This window comes from Pelodiscus sinensis, chromosome 26 (genome assembly GCF_049634645.1).
Source record: "Pelodiscus sinensis isolate JC-2024 chromosome 26, ASM4963464v1, whole genome shotgun sequence".
NCBI classification, from domain to species: Eukaryota; Metazoa; Chordata; order Testudines; family Trionychidae; genus Pelodiscus; species Pelodiscus sinensis.
In genome coordinates this window covers 6,567,735-6,580,019 of record NC_134736.1, presented here as the reverse complement: position 1 = coordinate 6,580,019, position 12,285 = coordinate 6,567,735, and the positions used below count along the sequence as shown (strand labels likewise).

At 42.0% G+C, this 12,285-nt stretch overlaps 1 protein-coding gene across 4 annotated transcripts in view; it reads right to left on the bottom strand.

Annotated features, from left to right (window-relative positions):
- SIK2 (salt inducible kinase 2) overlaps positions 1–12,285 on the bottom strand; it is a 127,949-nt gene that overhangs the window by 97,216 nt on the left and 18,448 nt on the right. For 3 of the 4 annotated variants that reach the window (XM_075909426.1, XM_075909423.1, XM_075909424.1), the window contains exon 3: positions 3,350–3,413. In XM_075909426.1, the coding sequence (XP_075765541.1) occupies positions 3,350–3,413 (64 nt within the window). Of the gene's footprint in view, positions 1–3,349; positions 3,414–5,282; positions 5,326–12,285 lie in introns of all 4 variants that reach the window. The other variant, XM_025183679.2, reaches the window with a different exon arrangement.

Here is a 12,285-nt window from a genome sequence, read left to right as displayed (position 1 = left end):
TCTATAAAAATGAAGCGAAAATTTGAAAGTGGAGCAAGTAAGCGACAGCAAAAGCAACAGAGTGAAGCAGCAATTAAGAGTTTAAAGCCAATAGCATTATTTCTCATAGAAAAGATGCCCAGCCTTTCGACGGTGACCATATTGACAGTGACACTTCTACTTCTGATGATGAAAATTTTGTACCCACAAATGACATTTCAGTGCTACTGCCTCAAAATGAGATCATTAATCAAGACACAGAAATGCCAACAGTAGTGACAGATGCAGAATCTACACTAGATTTAGAGATTGTGCAGGCAGAAAATGAGGACCTCAAGAGATATTGCATAGCAAGAGCAGGGGAACTTATTACTAGCACAGGATACACCATAACAACAGTGGCATCAGAACCCGATCTTGGACTTCTTGATAGGAACAATGTTGCTCAAAGGCAGTTGTTTCTCAAAGTTAGTTGTTTTCAGCTTCCAAGTAATATACCAAAAGATGCTGTATACATGCTTTCCCACTCATCTGCTGACAAAAACTCTTTCAAGTGGAGAGATCTACTTAAGAGACTAGCTGTGCTGGAGCATGGAAAAACAGGCTCTGTACTGTGTACCCGGTTTCATTTTTAAAAGTAATACTTCAAATGCATCAGTACTGTCTGATCCATCTGGTTGGCACATCAATAGAGGTTGGAGGAAGTTGAAAGACCGAATACCTGCACATGAATCTTCAGTATCACAAAGATAATTTTGTTACATGGAAATTAGCTAGTAGAGCAGCCCTAGCTGACAGTTCAATTGAAAACTTACTCCTGAGTAAAATAAACTCAGAAATGGCTAACTGGAAAAAACTCCTTGAGGGCATACTGAATGTCATTCATTTTCTTTCTGAATGGGGATTGGCTTTGTTTGGTTCTAGTCAACATATCGGTGACCCTACAAATGGAAACTTTTTTTGGTATATTTGAACTTCTTAGCAAGTATGACCCACTTATCAAGCCATGTTAAGCATGTTCGTGAATCACAAGAGAACAGAAAACACATGCAAGTCCATTATCTACCTGTCAGAATACAAAACAAGTTTATTGAGCTGAGACACATTTGTGCAAACAACAATTCTTGAAGAGATACAACTTGCATCAATAATAATTGAAAAGTACTTTGCAACTCCAGACTGTTCTCATAAAGAACAGATGACGTTGGTTGTTCGATATGTTAAAATTGCAGGCAGTTCAAAGGTTTCAATTGAAGAACTATTCATTTTGTTTGAAAATTCCACCCCCTCCCCCCAAAAACACCCCAAACCACCTGGAAAAGAAATCACCGCTCATGTATTAGAAATTCTGGAAGGCTTCAAAATTAAATTTTCAAGTCTGTCTTGGCCAATGGATCCAATACGGCTGGGAAATACAATGGAGTACAAGCAGTGCTTCTTGAGCAAAATCCAAACTGTATTTTCTCCAGTTGTGGCAATCACTAAATCTTGTTGGCATTGATTGAGCTGAATCGTGCAAGGAAACAATCACATACTTTGGAACAATCCAGCAATTATACAACCTCTACAGTAGCAGTCCTTGAAAGTGGGAAATTCTGAAGGAGCATCTGCCTGTTTCCCTTCACGGCATGTCGACAACTAGGTAGTCAGCACGAATTGATGGCATTAAACCAGTTGCACAGTATTTGGACTCTGTGAGAAAGGCTTTAAGTGAGCTTGAGTCTCTTACTCTCACAGCACAAGTTCACACTGAGTTTAAGTTAATTCAGAAGTATACATCCAAATTTGAATGCATTTTAATGTTGTCCACATGGATGAAGCTGCTAAAAATGATCCACAAAACGAATCTTGTAACTGAAGCACACAATGCTACATTAGATGTTGAGAGGAATAACACTGAACAACTTCTTAAAGTTATTCAAAAGATTTGTGATCAATGGGATACAATCCTTTGATGATCAATGGGATACAATACTGAGTCCAAATCAATAGCACAAGGTATTGACATTTCATCTGAGTTTTCCACCATTCGCAGCCTAACATCTCAATCTGATGCAGAAAGGCACTACCAAATGAATGATTTTTTTTTGTTATTATTGACACCATCAAATGTTGTCTTATATGTGAGTCTCTGTGACAAATTTGTACCTGAACTCTGAAAGGAATTCAGAAAAGAGAACTAAGAGATGAATATCTATATTCAGCAACTGAACATTTTCAACAAAGGTACAACAAAATTTCAAGAGATCTCTGTGATAAGATCATCTTCCTAAAATGTATACATTCCACCAACTTTAAATAAGATTGCAAGCCAAAAGAACTGCTTCAAGAAATATTTGATCTCGGCCTGTCGACTGTATTTCCTAATATCACAATTTTGTTACGTATTTTTGTCACTCTCCTTGCATCCATCTCTTCAAGTGAATGCACATTCAACATATTAAAACAAGTAAAGAACTATCATTGTTCTGCAATGGGACAAGAGCATTTGAATGGGTTTGCAATGCTTAACATTAACAGTGATGCTGCATGTAAATTAGATTTTTCTTCAATTATAAACTAGTTTTGCACACAACAAAGCCAGAAAAGCATTCCTAAAAGGAAGAGTTTTGCTTGCAATTGAAACTCACAATTAAAGTTACATTTTTAATATACTTCTTATTGGTATAATGACTTAATTGTTAAATATATGTTTAAAAGTGTTCATCTTCATATATTCCTTAGGGTGAGAAGTCCGAAACCTCGGGGGCCTGCGGCTGCGGACTCTGTCATTCTCCGAGAGGGCCTGCTGCTAGAAGGATACCACATTTCCTAAACATTATTTTGTGAAACTTTACATTAATCATTTACATTCTTAAGAAATATTTTTCTGTTATTTCAATTCATAAAATGAGGGAAACCGTTTCAATTAGCATCACAACTTTTCTTTGGCAAATAAATGAGAATGTGAGAATGCCCCCGAGGCTTCAATTTACAAAGAATGGACATATTAGATCAGACCACTGGTCCACTTAGCTCAGTATCCTGTCTTCCAAAAGTGGACAATGCCTGATGCTTCAATGGGAATGAACAGAATAGGCAATTATCAAGTGATCCATCCCCAGTTGTCCAGACTCAGCTTCTGGCAATTGGGACACCCAGAGCATGGGCATGCACCCCTGACCATTTTGGCTAACAGCCACTGATGGTTTGATCCTTTATGAACTTACATAGTTCTTTTTTTAAACTCAGTTTTCTTGTGGCCTTGAAAACGAGTTCCACACGTTGGTGGTGCGTTTTTATTTTATAAAAACTGATTACGTTAGTTGTAATAACAACATGCAGAAGTAAATAATCCAGTATTTTATCATTAAAATAATCTCTTGCTTACCGAAAATTTCTCCGTTTTTGGCATATTCTGTCACAAGGTACAACATGCTTTTGGTCTCCATCACCTGTTGATGGAGAAATTGCACATTAGTTTAGTTGAAGAAGGAAAAAAACAAAAAACAACCAGCTATTTCTGCCTCGGAGGAAGTCACTTGAGGTCTCAAGCCTGCTAGCACATACACAGTTGCTTGAATTTAGTCATGTGAGTGACTTCAACAAGGCTACTCATGTGCTGAAGGTTAGCGGCATGCTTATGTATTTTGCTAAAATCAGAGTCTAAATGACAACTGAAATTCAATTCTTAGCCCCAAATAGGTATACGTTTAACCAGATCTCTATGGGTGGGAGACTCATGTGGGCCTCCTGCACCACAGGCAGGTCTAGCCAAGCTGCGTCAAGACCACCACACTGCAATGCAGGTGGGGGCTGCTCTAGGCGTCCATTAACTGGTTATCCCAGTAAGCATGCTAATAAGGAGAAGACAAATCCCTAGCTCTAAATAGTAAACTATGAGAAACTGACAAGTGCAAATACTAAGGGACTGGACAGACTTGGCCTGAAGGTGACCCTGCACTTGAATTAACATGTCTCAATGACTGTTCTACTGAGCTCCTCTTCTGACTTGCTGGAGGATAGTTAGCATCTGCAAACAGGGAAGAAGCCTAGAGCCCTTGCTGCCCTCAGTTGTCACAGTAGAAAGAAACAATGAAATGCACGTGGCAAAGATTGGCTATTCCAATAAAGCATAAGATTCCACTGATACCATACTGCAACTGTGCAGTACAGTAATAGAACCATCATATTCCTATTTTCACTTTTCTGGAAATGCTACAGACAACTTGAAATTTCTTTTCTGAGCCATCAATAGCCCTGCTGCTGTCTGAGCAAGCTTTTTCACAGTAATAGCCTGCTCTCAATTTGGAAATACTGGGCAAAAATCTACATCTCTAAATTTGTCATTGAAAGTTCTTTGCTGTTCCTAACAAGAGGATTCCACCTGAGAAGTCAGGACACGAACTTGCCAAGAAATCTGTCCCCAAAGGGGAAACTTCCTTTACTACACTGCAGTTTTTCTTCTTAAGCATCACCCTAGCTCAGTCTTTTAAACTGTCTCTCAGGAGCTCATTACACAAGTAGCTGAACCAAAGACAGACTGTAAACCTGTCATTTAAAATAAAAATAGTCATTTAGGATTTTTCTCTTCAGCAGGTTATAACAATTTGAGCAGCAGTCAATTTGGGCCTCAACTATTTTAACAAACCTGAGCACTGTAATTTGTTAAACAGACCAACCTGAGTAAGTTGTGAGTAGAGCCTCCTTTAATTATGATGTTCTTGCTTTTTATTTATTTACAACCTTGAAATAATTTCAACAGATTCTAGCAAACAACTGTTTTTGAAGAAATATGCTTTTCTTTGTAGGTTTTAAATATATATCTTTGTTTAACATGTTGTTGTAGCTGTGATGGTTCCAGAATATTCAAGAGACAAGGTGGGTGAGGTAACATCTGAAGACGTGCTCTGTGTAGCTCAAAAGCTTCTCTTTCACCAACCAAAAATTTGTCCAGTAAAAGACATTGTCACCCACCTTGTCTCTCATTTACCTTTAATAGAAAAATGATAAAACCAACATAAATTACCCAAGAGATCTGATCCAGCTCTCCAGAAAGAGCACAATGGCTGATCTTCAGAAAGTCCAACCATATCTGGGTCCTTATTTAATTCTATATAGTGCCTTTGCCTGAAGTTTTCTTTTTTGAAAAACAGTATGTAACAGTTGGTTGGATTTTAATCCAGCATCTAGAAGATGCAGAGAACTTCAATATTTTCTACACTAGAAAGCCATGGATTTGGTCCCCATTTCGCATATTATATGTAGATAGATTAGAAAGACTCCATGTTTTTGACATGCTACTGTTAATTTTATCTACTTACCTATCTACCAAATGTATTTCTAACGTGCCAAAGACAACCATATCTAGGAGGCAAACATAAAATTAAAAGTTGCAGTACCTTTGTCTGTGATTGTCCTTGCTTCCTTCCAGTCCCTAATTTAACTGCTTTCCACTCCTCCCTCTCCCTCATTTTTCTTTTTTGCCATTCATTTAGGAAATTGTGGTGAATCTTGCTTATGCCAGCTACTAATTTTATCCCCTAACATTTGCCTCTATTCTATGAATCACAAGCTGATTTAAAAGGAAGTGCCAGACTATTTCCCCTAACATGAAATTAAAGCAAAACAAGATTTAGCTAAATCAAGCCTTTTGTATTTATTCAGCGGAATAATTCTGTCACCAAAGGGTTGATCCTTTATGTGAGCAATCCCATGGCCTACACAAGGCTACTGGATCATGTTCTCAATATGAATGCAAAGGATTTTTTTTCTTTTGTCTTCTTTTTTGGTATCTGCAAATTGAGTTAAATATATTTCTTACATGATATTTCAAGTACAAAAACATATGAAGCGTCATCCATGAAATAAGTTGGCCTAAATTTACTAAAAATATTGCTGACCAGGAATTTAGGGCCAAAATTTAGATTCTGTAATATATAATTATTTACTTTCAGATCAAAATCTTATCCTGCAATACCAATAACATGAAACACCATAGCATTATGTTAGTATGAAAAAAAAATGAAAAAGGTAATAAAAACAACAGAAGTGAAATTCCAGTTTTGAGTGAGAGGTAAATGCTACAGAAAGACTATAGAAGCTAGTTTACATGTGAAGTTAAAAATTAAGAACTAATAATGACACACTAACAATGAATGAACTGCACCTATCCAACACAGTGGGTTGCCCCTCTTATAAGGCCTATGAGCCTTCTTTCTATGTCCAAACTTTTCATCACCCACAAAAACATCAGGGTACACTCGCTCTATAGGCTAGGTCTGTGAATATTATAACATTTTTAACAATTAGTGACTATTAGTTCATCCTCATCTCTGATATTTCTATCCTAACCAGCTGTTTCCATATTCTTTGTGGTGTACCTGTTAAGTCTGAAAAAGGCCATAAACTTGGTTGGCCTTAACTATATATTTGCTTTAATTTGCCCACTTATCAATGTTAAAGGTCACAAACACAGGTGATGATGCGCTGGAGCATACATCATATATCTAGAGTAAAGTCTCAAACGTGTTAAAGATGTTAAGAGGTTGGTAATTGTGTAATTGTGTAGTAAATGCAATTTGTATCAACTACACAATTAGTCAATAAGGGAAGGTGCTCAGAAGGAGCTATCCCTGCTGCAGTTCTGCATTTTAAATGTAGTAAGAGCTGGGCATGCAGGCAGCTCGGCTCCTGCTACATTTAAACTGCAGAGTAGCAGCAGAGGTAGCTCCTGGAGCTGGCACGAGCTGGGCTTGTTCAGTTCCAGCTCAAGCCAAGTTCAGAAGCCTCTATTTGCAGCCAGCCCCGGCCGCCGTGAGCAGAGGCTGCTCTGGCAGCAGCCCCTGTCTGGGGCCAGCTCCAGCCGCCATGGATAGGAGCTGCTGCCAGAGCAGCCTCTCCTGGTCCCCCTGCACTGCTACCTCTGATAGAGATAGCAGTGCAGGGGTAGTGAGAGCAAACGGCACTGCGGAGATGGTGCTGGGGGAAACTGGCTTTCAAGCTGTCTCCCCACAGCGCCAGCTCCTGCTTCCCTCCCCACTTGCTGCCTCTAATACAGAGGCAGTAAGGGTTGGGGGATGCGAGTAGTTGACCGCTCCACTACTCTTTTACATCCCTCACATGTGTATGATCACTTGCCTTAGCTTAACATAGAGGATGTGACCTGTAGGTTCCTTGTGTTATAGCTATAATACTCCAATACAGACAACCAAAATATTCTAATGCAAATTGATGCATCTATGACAAAACAATAACCTATAAGAGAACAAATTATCAAATAGGCAAGCAAGCAGACTAGCCCTATAGACTATAGGATGGGTGTAGGGCACAGCTCTTGTTCTCTGTGCCAAATAGTACGTCCACTTGTTTCTTCTTTTGTAGAGATGTGTACATGACCAAGGATCTCAGAGTCACCAGGGAGTCCTTCAATATGTGCAAGGACTCACCCAATCTGGTTGCAAATAGCTGGGGACTTTAAATGGGGATCCTCGATGGCAGTTTTTGTTTCTTTGGGAAAACCCAAGAGCCAGAGCCAGGAAGTTCATTACATGACTATGGCCATGGCAATGGAACATGCCACTATGTCTGCAGAGTCTAATGAGGCTTGTTATGTGGTGTGGGCTAGAAGGTATCCCTTGGATCTTATGGCTTTAAATTGCTCCCTTCTGTCTTCTGGAATACGTTCAATAAACTGAGATATTTTTGATAGTTGGAGTAACTGAATGTCCATTAATGCTTCATAGTTTGTGATCCTCAAACGAAAGGTCACTGAGGAGTAACCTTTATGATCAAAAAGATTCAGTCTATTTAAGTCCCTGTTGGATGGGGTGGATCCGGAGTAGCGTTGTCTGGACAGTTTATTCATGGCCTCTACCACCAGAAAGTTTGGCAAAGGGATAGAAAATAAAAAGTTCCATTCTCAAATTATTGCTGGGGTCTGCCAGATGGTCTTGGCTGGGTACAGGAGAGCCTTGTTTAAGGGACGGAGCCATCTTGGAAGAGGCTGAAGTTTGGAGGATGTCCAACAACTTATGATGCAACTCTGCAACTTCTTCCAGTAAAACCAATAGAGATGTAAAATCCTGTTGAATTAGCTAAGCAGTTAAATATACTGTTTAACCAGTTAACCAATTAAAAGGGGAGTGAGTGGGGGGACCTCTCCTGCCAAGCTGGAGCAGCCTCCCCACCCAATGCCAGGCTGGAAGACCCCCAACCAACTCCACCACAGGCAGGGGCTGCTCCAGCCTGGCCAGGACAGCCCCTGTATATATCCCCTTACTCCCCCCACTACAGGCAGAGGCTGCACCAGCCAGGATGCCAGAGCAGCCCATCTGATATGGGCCAGGGTGCCCCGCAAGCAAGGGCTGCTCCAGCACCTTAACCAGTAAGCCTCAGATTACAGTTTGTTTTCAAGCTCTCTCCTAAAGGAGAGTTAAAGAGCTTGGGGGTGACCCCACAAGAAGAAGCTCCCAACTGCTTCTTCCTGACTTTCAAGAGTTTTCTCCTAGAAACCAGACGATTCTGCACGCATATTCCTAAGAAGCAAAGTCAAACTGCTAAGAGAAATTACTGTTTTCAAGCTCTCTCAAGATGGAGGGTTTAAAAAGATTGAGGATACCCCGACAAAAAGAAATTCCTATATATACCTTCCTGGGATTTCAAAGTAGTTTTCGCATTTGGGGGTGGCAGCAATACCAATCCAAGGCCAGGGAATCTGTGACCTTACGAGTTTTAACACAAGAAGTTAGTGGCAGGGAATTTTAGTCTCTTGTGGGCCTTCTGCACTCTTAAGGGTATGTCTACACTGCAAAATTAATTCGAAATAACAGCCGTCTATACAAATAGCGTCGATACATGCAAACCGCTATTTCGAAATTAATTCAAAAAAGCGGAGCGCTTAATTCGAATTTGGTAAACCTCATTCTATGAGGGGTAACGCCAAATTCAAAATAGCTATTTCAAATTAAGTGCTGTGTAGACACTTAATTTAAAATAGGGGGCCTCCAGCCCTTCCCAGGGAGCCCTGGTGGCCACTCTGGGCACAGCCAGGAAAACTTACTCTCCTCTCCCCTAGCCCCGGGGACATTAATGGGGTAGACCCTGGCCACAGTGCCTGTGCCAGCTCCAAGCCAGCCAACCCAGAGCCAGCAGTGGCCACTGGGGCCCCTTACCCAGTGGCCCCAAAACATGAGCCAGCAAGCCACTGGCAGCCAGCCCTCCTCTGTTCCCCAAGAGCAGTCTGCCAGCTCCCAAGAGCCTGACAGGGGCTGGAGAAGGCGGGCGCCTTCCTGGTCCAGGGTAGAGATCATGGACCTTATTCAGGTTTGGGGGGGATGCCCCCAATGGCCATGATCTCCACACTAGACGGAGGGAATGCAGCCATCTATGGCAGGATAGCTGCCAGTCTGGCCACCAAAGGCCACATGTGAACCCAGGAGCAGGTTTGCATGAAAATCAAATTGGTCTGGCGAGACCCCCCAACGTTGGGCCCTGAGCTTCCCCTCCCCCTTCTTCTCCTTGCTTCCCCCTTCCAGCTCCCTCCTCCCAGGTTTCCCCCTCCCCTCTCCTACTCCCTCTCTTCCCCTCTCCGACCTCCTTATCCCAGTCTCCCCAGAGGTACATCCACCCCCCCCCCCCCATTTTGTTCAATAAACCCAATTTCTATTTTTGAACATGTGTCTTTTATTTGACATCAGGAAGAGGGGCTAGGGAGGGGTAAGTGGAAGGATGTGAGGGAGGAATGGGGCAAGAGCCCCCGGTGGCTCCTCGGGGTCTCCCGCAGGGTCTCCTGAATCCTGACAGCCCCCCGATAGACCTCCAGATGGCAGCCTGCAGCAAGTATAGCTGGGCTGATGGCAACAACCCTATGAGACACACCGGTGTGTCCAGGGGCAGCTCTGGCTCTATGTGGCCGAGTGCTGTGGTGTCCTGAGTACGGGCACTCAGGGCACTCCATGACAGGACTGCTTTGCTGTCCCTCATCGAGGTAGACAAGCAAGCGGGGAACCCTGAGAACTGTCTGTCCGGAGTGGGGGTAGGGTCCCTTTAAGCACAGAGCTCAGTTAGCTTCAGGCAGCAGCCCCACAAACTACGTCCTAACCTGATGCCCTGCCAGCACTGGTTCCGGCCAGCCTTAACTTCGGTTCAGGGTCCACTCAGTGTGGATGAGCTATTTCGAAACAGCAAAACGCTATTTCGAAATAGATTTTGTGTGTAGATGTGTTCATTCGAATTAGCTTAATTCAAATTAACTATTTAACTTAATTAACTATTAAGATAATTCGAAATAGCGCTGTAGTGTAGACATACCCTAAGTGACAAAGCAGGGAATAGCCTTGACACCATCTTTTAAAAAAGCTGCTGAATAGTCTTGACAAGGTATAGAAAAGCCAGAAATTTCTCAGAGGCAGTGCTGATCTTTGCTCTGACTTTGATATTGTGAGTTTGGAGATGTATATCAGCGCCAAATGTCATGTCATCACTTGCCCCTATTGAATGAACAAGCTTAGCACTCTGCTGCTGAGAGGAGAGTGAGGGTCTCTCCTTGTGGGATGAGGGAGATAAGTGAAGTCAGCAGTGTCTATCCAAGTGTACAGATCTCACTTGCCTTGGTTCTCAATGGAGGGCTGGTAAATTGGCACCAAGATAGTTTTCAGTGGTTCCTGATCCTTGCCAGATGTGTTGTAGATTTTTGCCAGTTCTGAACTTGAATGTTGCATGCCAGCTTGCAGGGCCACTGGCTGTCTTCAACTTAAAGACCAGATCGATCTTGAATGTCAAATTTCACTCTTCAGCTTCTGAAGTCTCTTTCATTGATGTCTGAGTTAATAGAAATTCATCTGAGAGTCTCCAGACTTAACTGCTGAAGTGGAAAAGGAATGGCATACCAAGCAGGAGTCTAATACATGGTTCTCCCCAAGATGACAAACACAGACGCTGTGGCCATCTGTAAATGTCATAGAACTGCCACAGTTTGAAGGCTAACGTTTTGATTTAGCCAGTTTAGGTCTGGATACTGGGAAAAAAGTACATTAAATTATTTCAGCAGGGTGGTGTATGTTAATAGAGAAAATTTTAAAGAATTATGAACTCATTTATAAGAGAAAATTCTGCTAAAAAGAAGGGATTGGACACTATTTGTTCGGTCTCTGCCATGGGCAGTAAGAAGAAACTGAGGGTTGCAGCCACTCTGTTATTTTAGACTGACAGCATGCATGAGGACATGCACAACACACCTGTGACCCAATGGAAACCACTCCCTAAAGGTTATGCTCTGATGCATGTGGCACAGGTGGGTACCTAGACTGTAAGTGACATGGACACATACTAGACAAAGAAATTTGAGCTACCATAGAACAGCTCAATTCAACTGTTGAAATGCCATTCTTGCACACTCAGACACTGGGATCATATACTGACGGAGACACGCTATATGCTAGCTCTCTACATAGTCAAAGCATTTGTACTGAAAATATGAGGCTTAAAAAAAGTTACCATATTGGCCCAAAGACTAAAAATTACATTGTGCTTTTACAACCTGACCTGTGCAAAGGGCAGTGTGTAGCTACATAGCCCCAGGACCAGTACAATGAAGGAATCTTGCCTCCAAGTGGGGACTTATCTACTAGTAGTCCATGATGCTAGTACACCAAAATGCTCTGTACTGTATTTCTCTTCTTGAACCTGTCTTCATAATTTCCCCTCCCTCTCACCCACTTCCTGAAGTCTCGCCCATGCATCTGTAGAAATGTTATATTCTTGAGAGCCAGAGGACTAAACCTAGTAAATAACCTGTGAGAAGATGCCCCCATCACTTGCACATACTATTCAGAGGCAATACCTGGTGAGAAGCCAACCCCTCCAAACACCACAAGGGAAGAAGAGGGTGCTGAGACTCCTTTCACAATGTGCTACCCCTGGGGGATCCAGATTTCACATCAGCCTTTAGCTATAAGTGTCTGATAAGCTGGAAGACCCATTCTCTTGCTAGTCCCCCTCTATCCCAGAGCTTTCTCCAGCTTTTGGGTTGCTGTGGAGAAGATAAGGTAAGTAGAATTTCTCTACCTGCATTGGCCTCCACTTTTGAGTTCACCTCTTGCCAATACTTCTAGTGTTGCCCTTACCCAGAGTAGAAAATATCTGGATGCCAATGAGACAAGCTGGCATTACAAGTCATTAATAATTTCATACAGATTTTGATCAGCATCAGTGTGTGGCATGCCTGACTAGATCAGAAGGACTAACCATTGAATGCCTTGAAAATTAGCAGAATACAAGATAAGTAAAGGGCAATTTCACCTTTAATTCCAAGTCTACCCAGTTTTA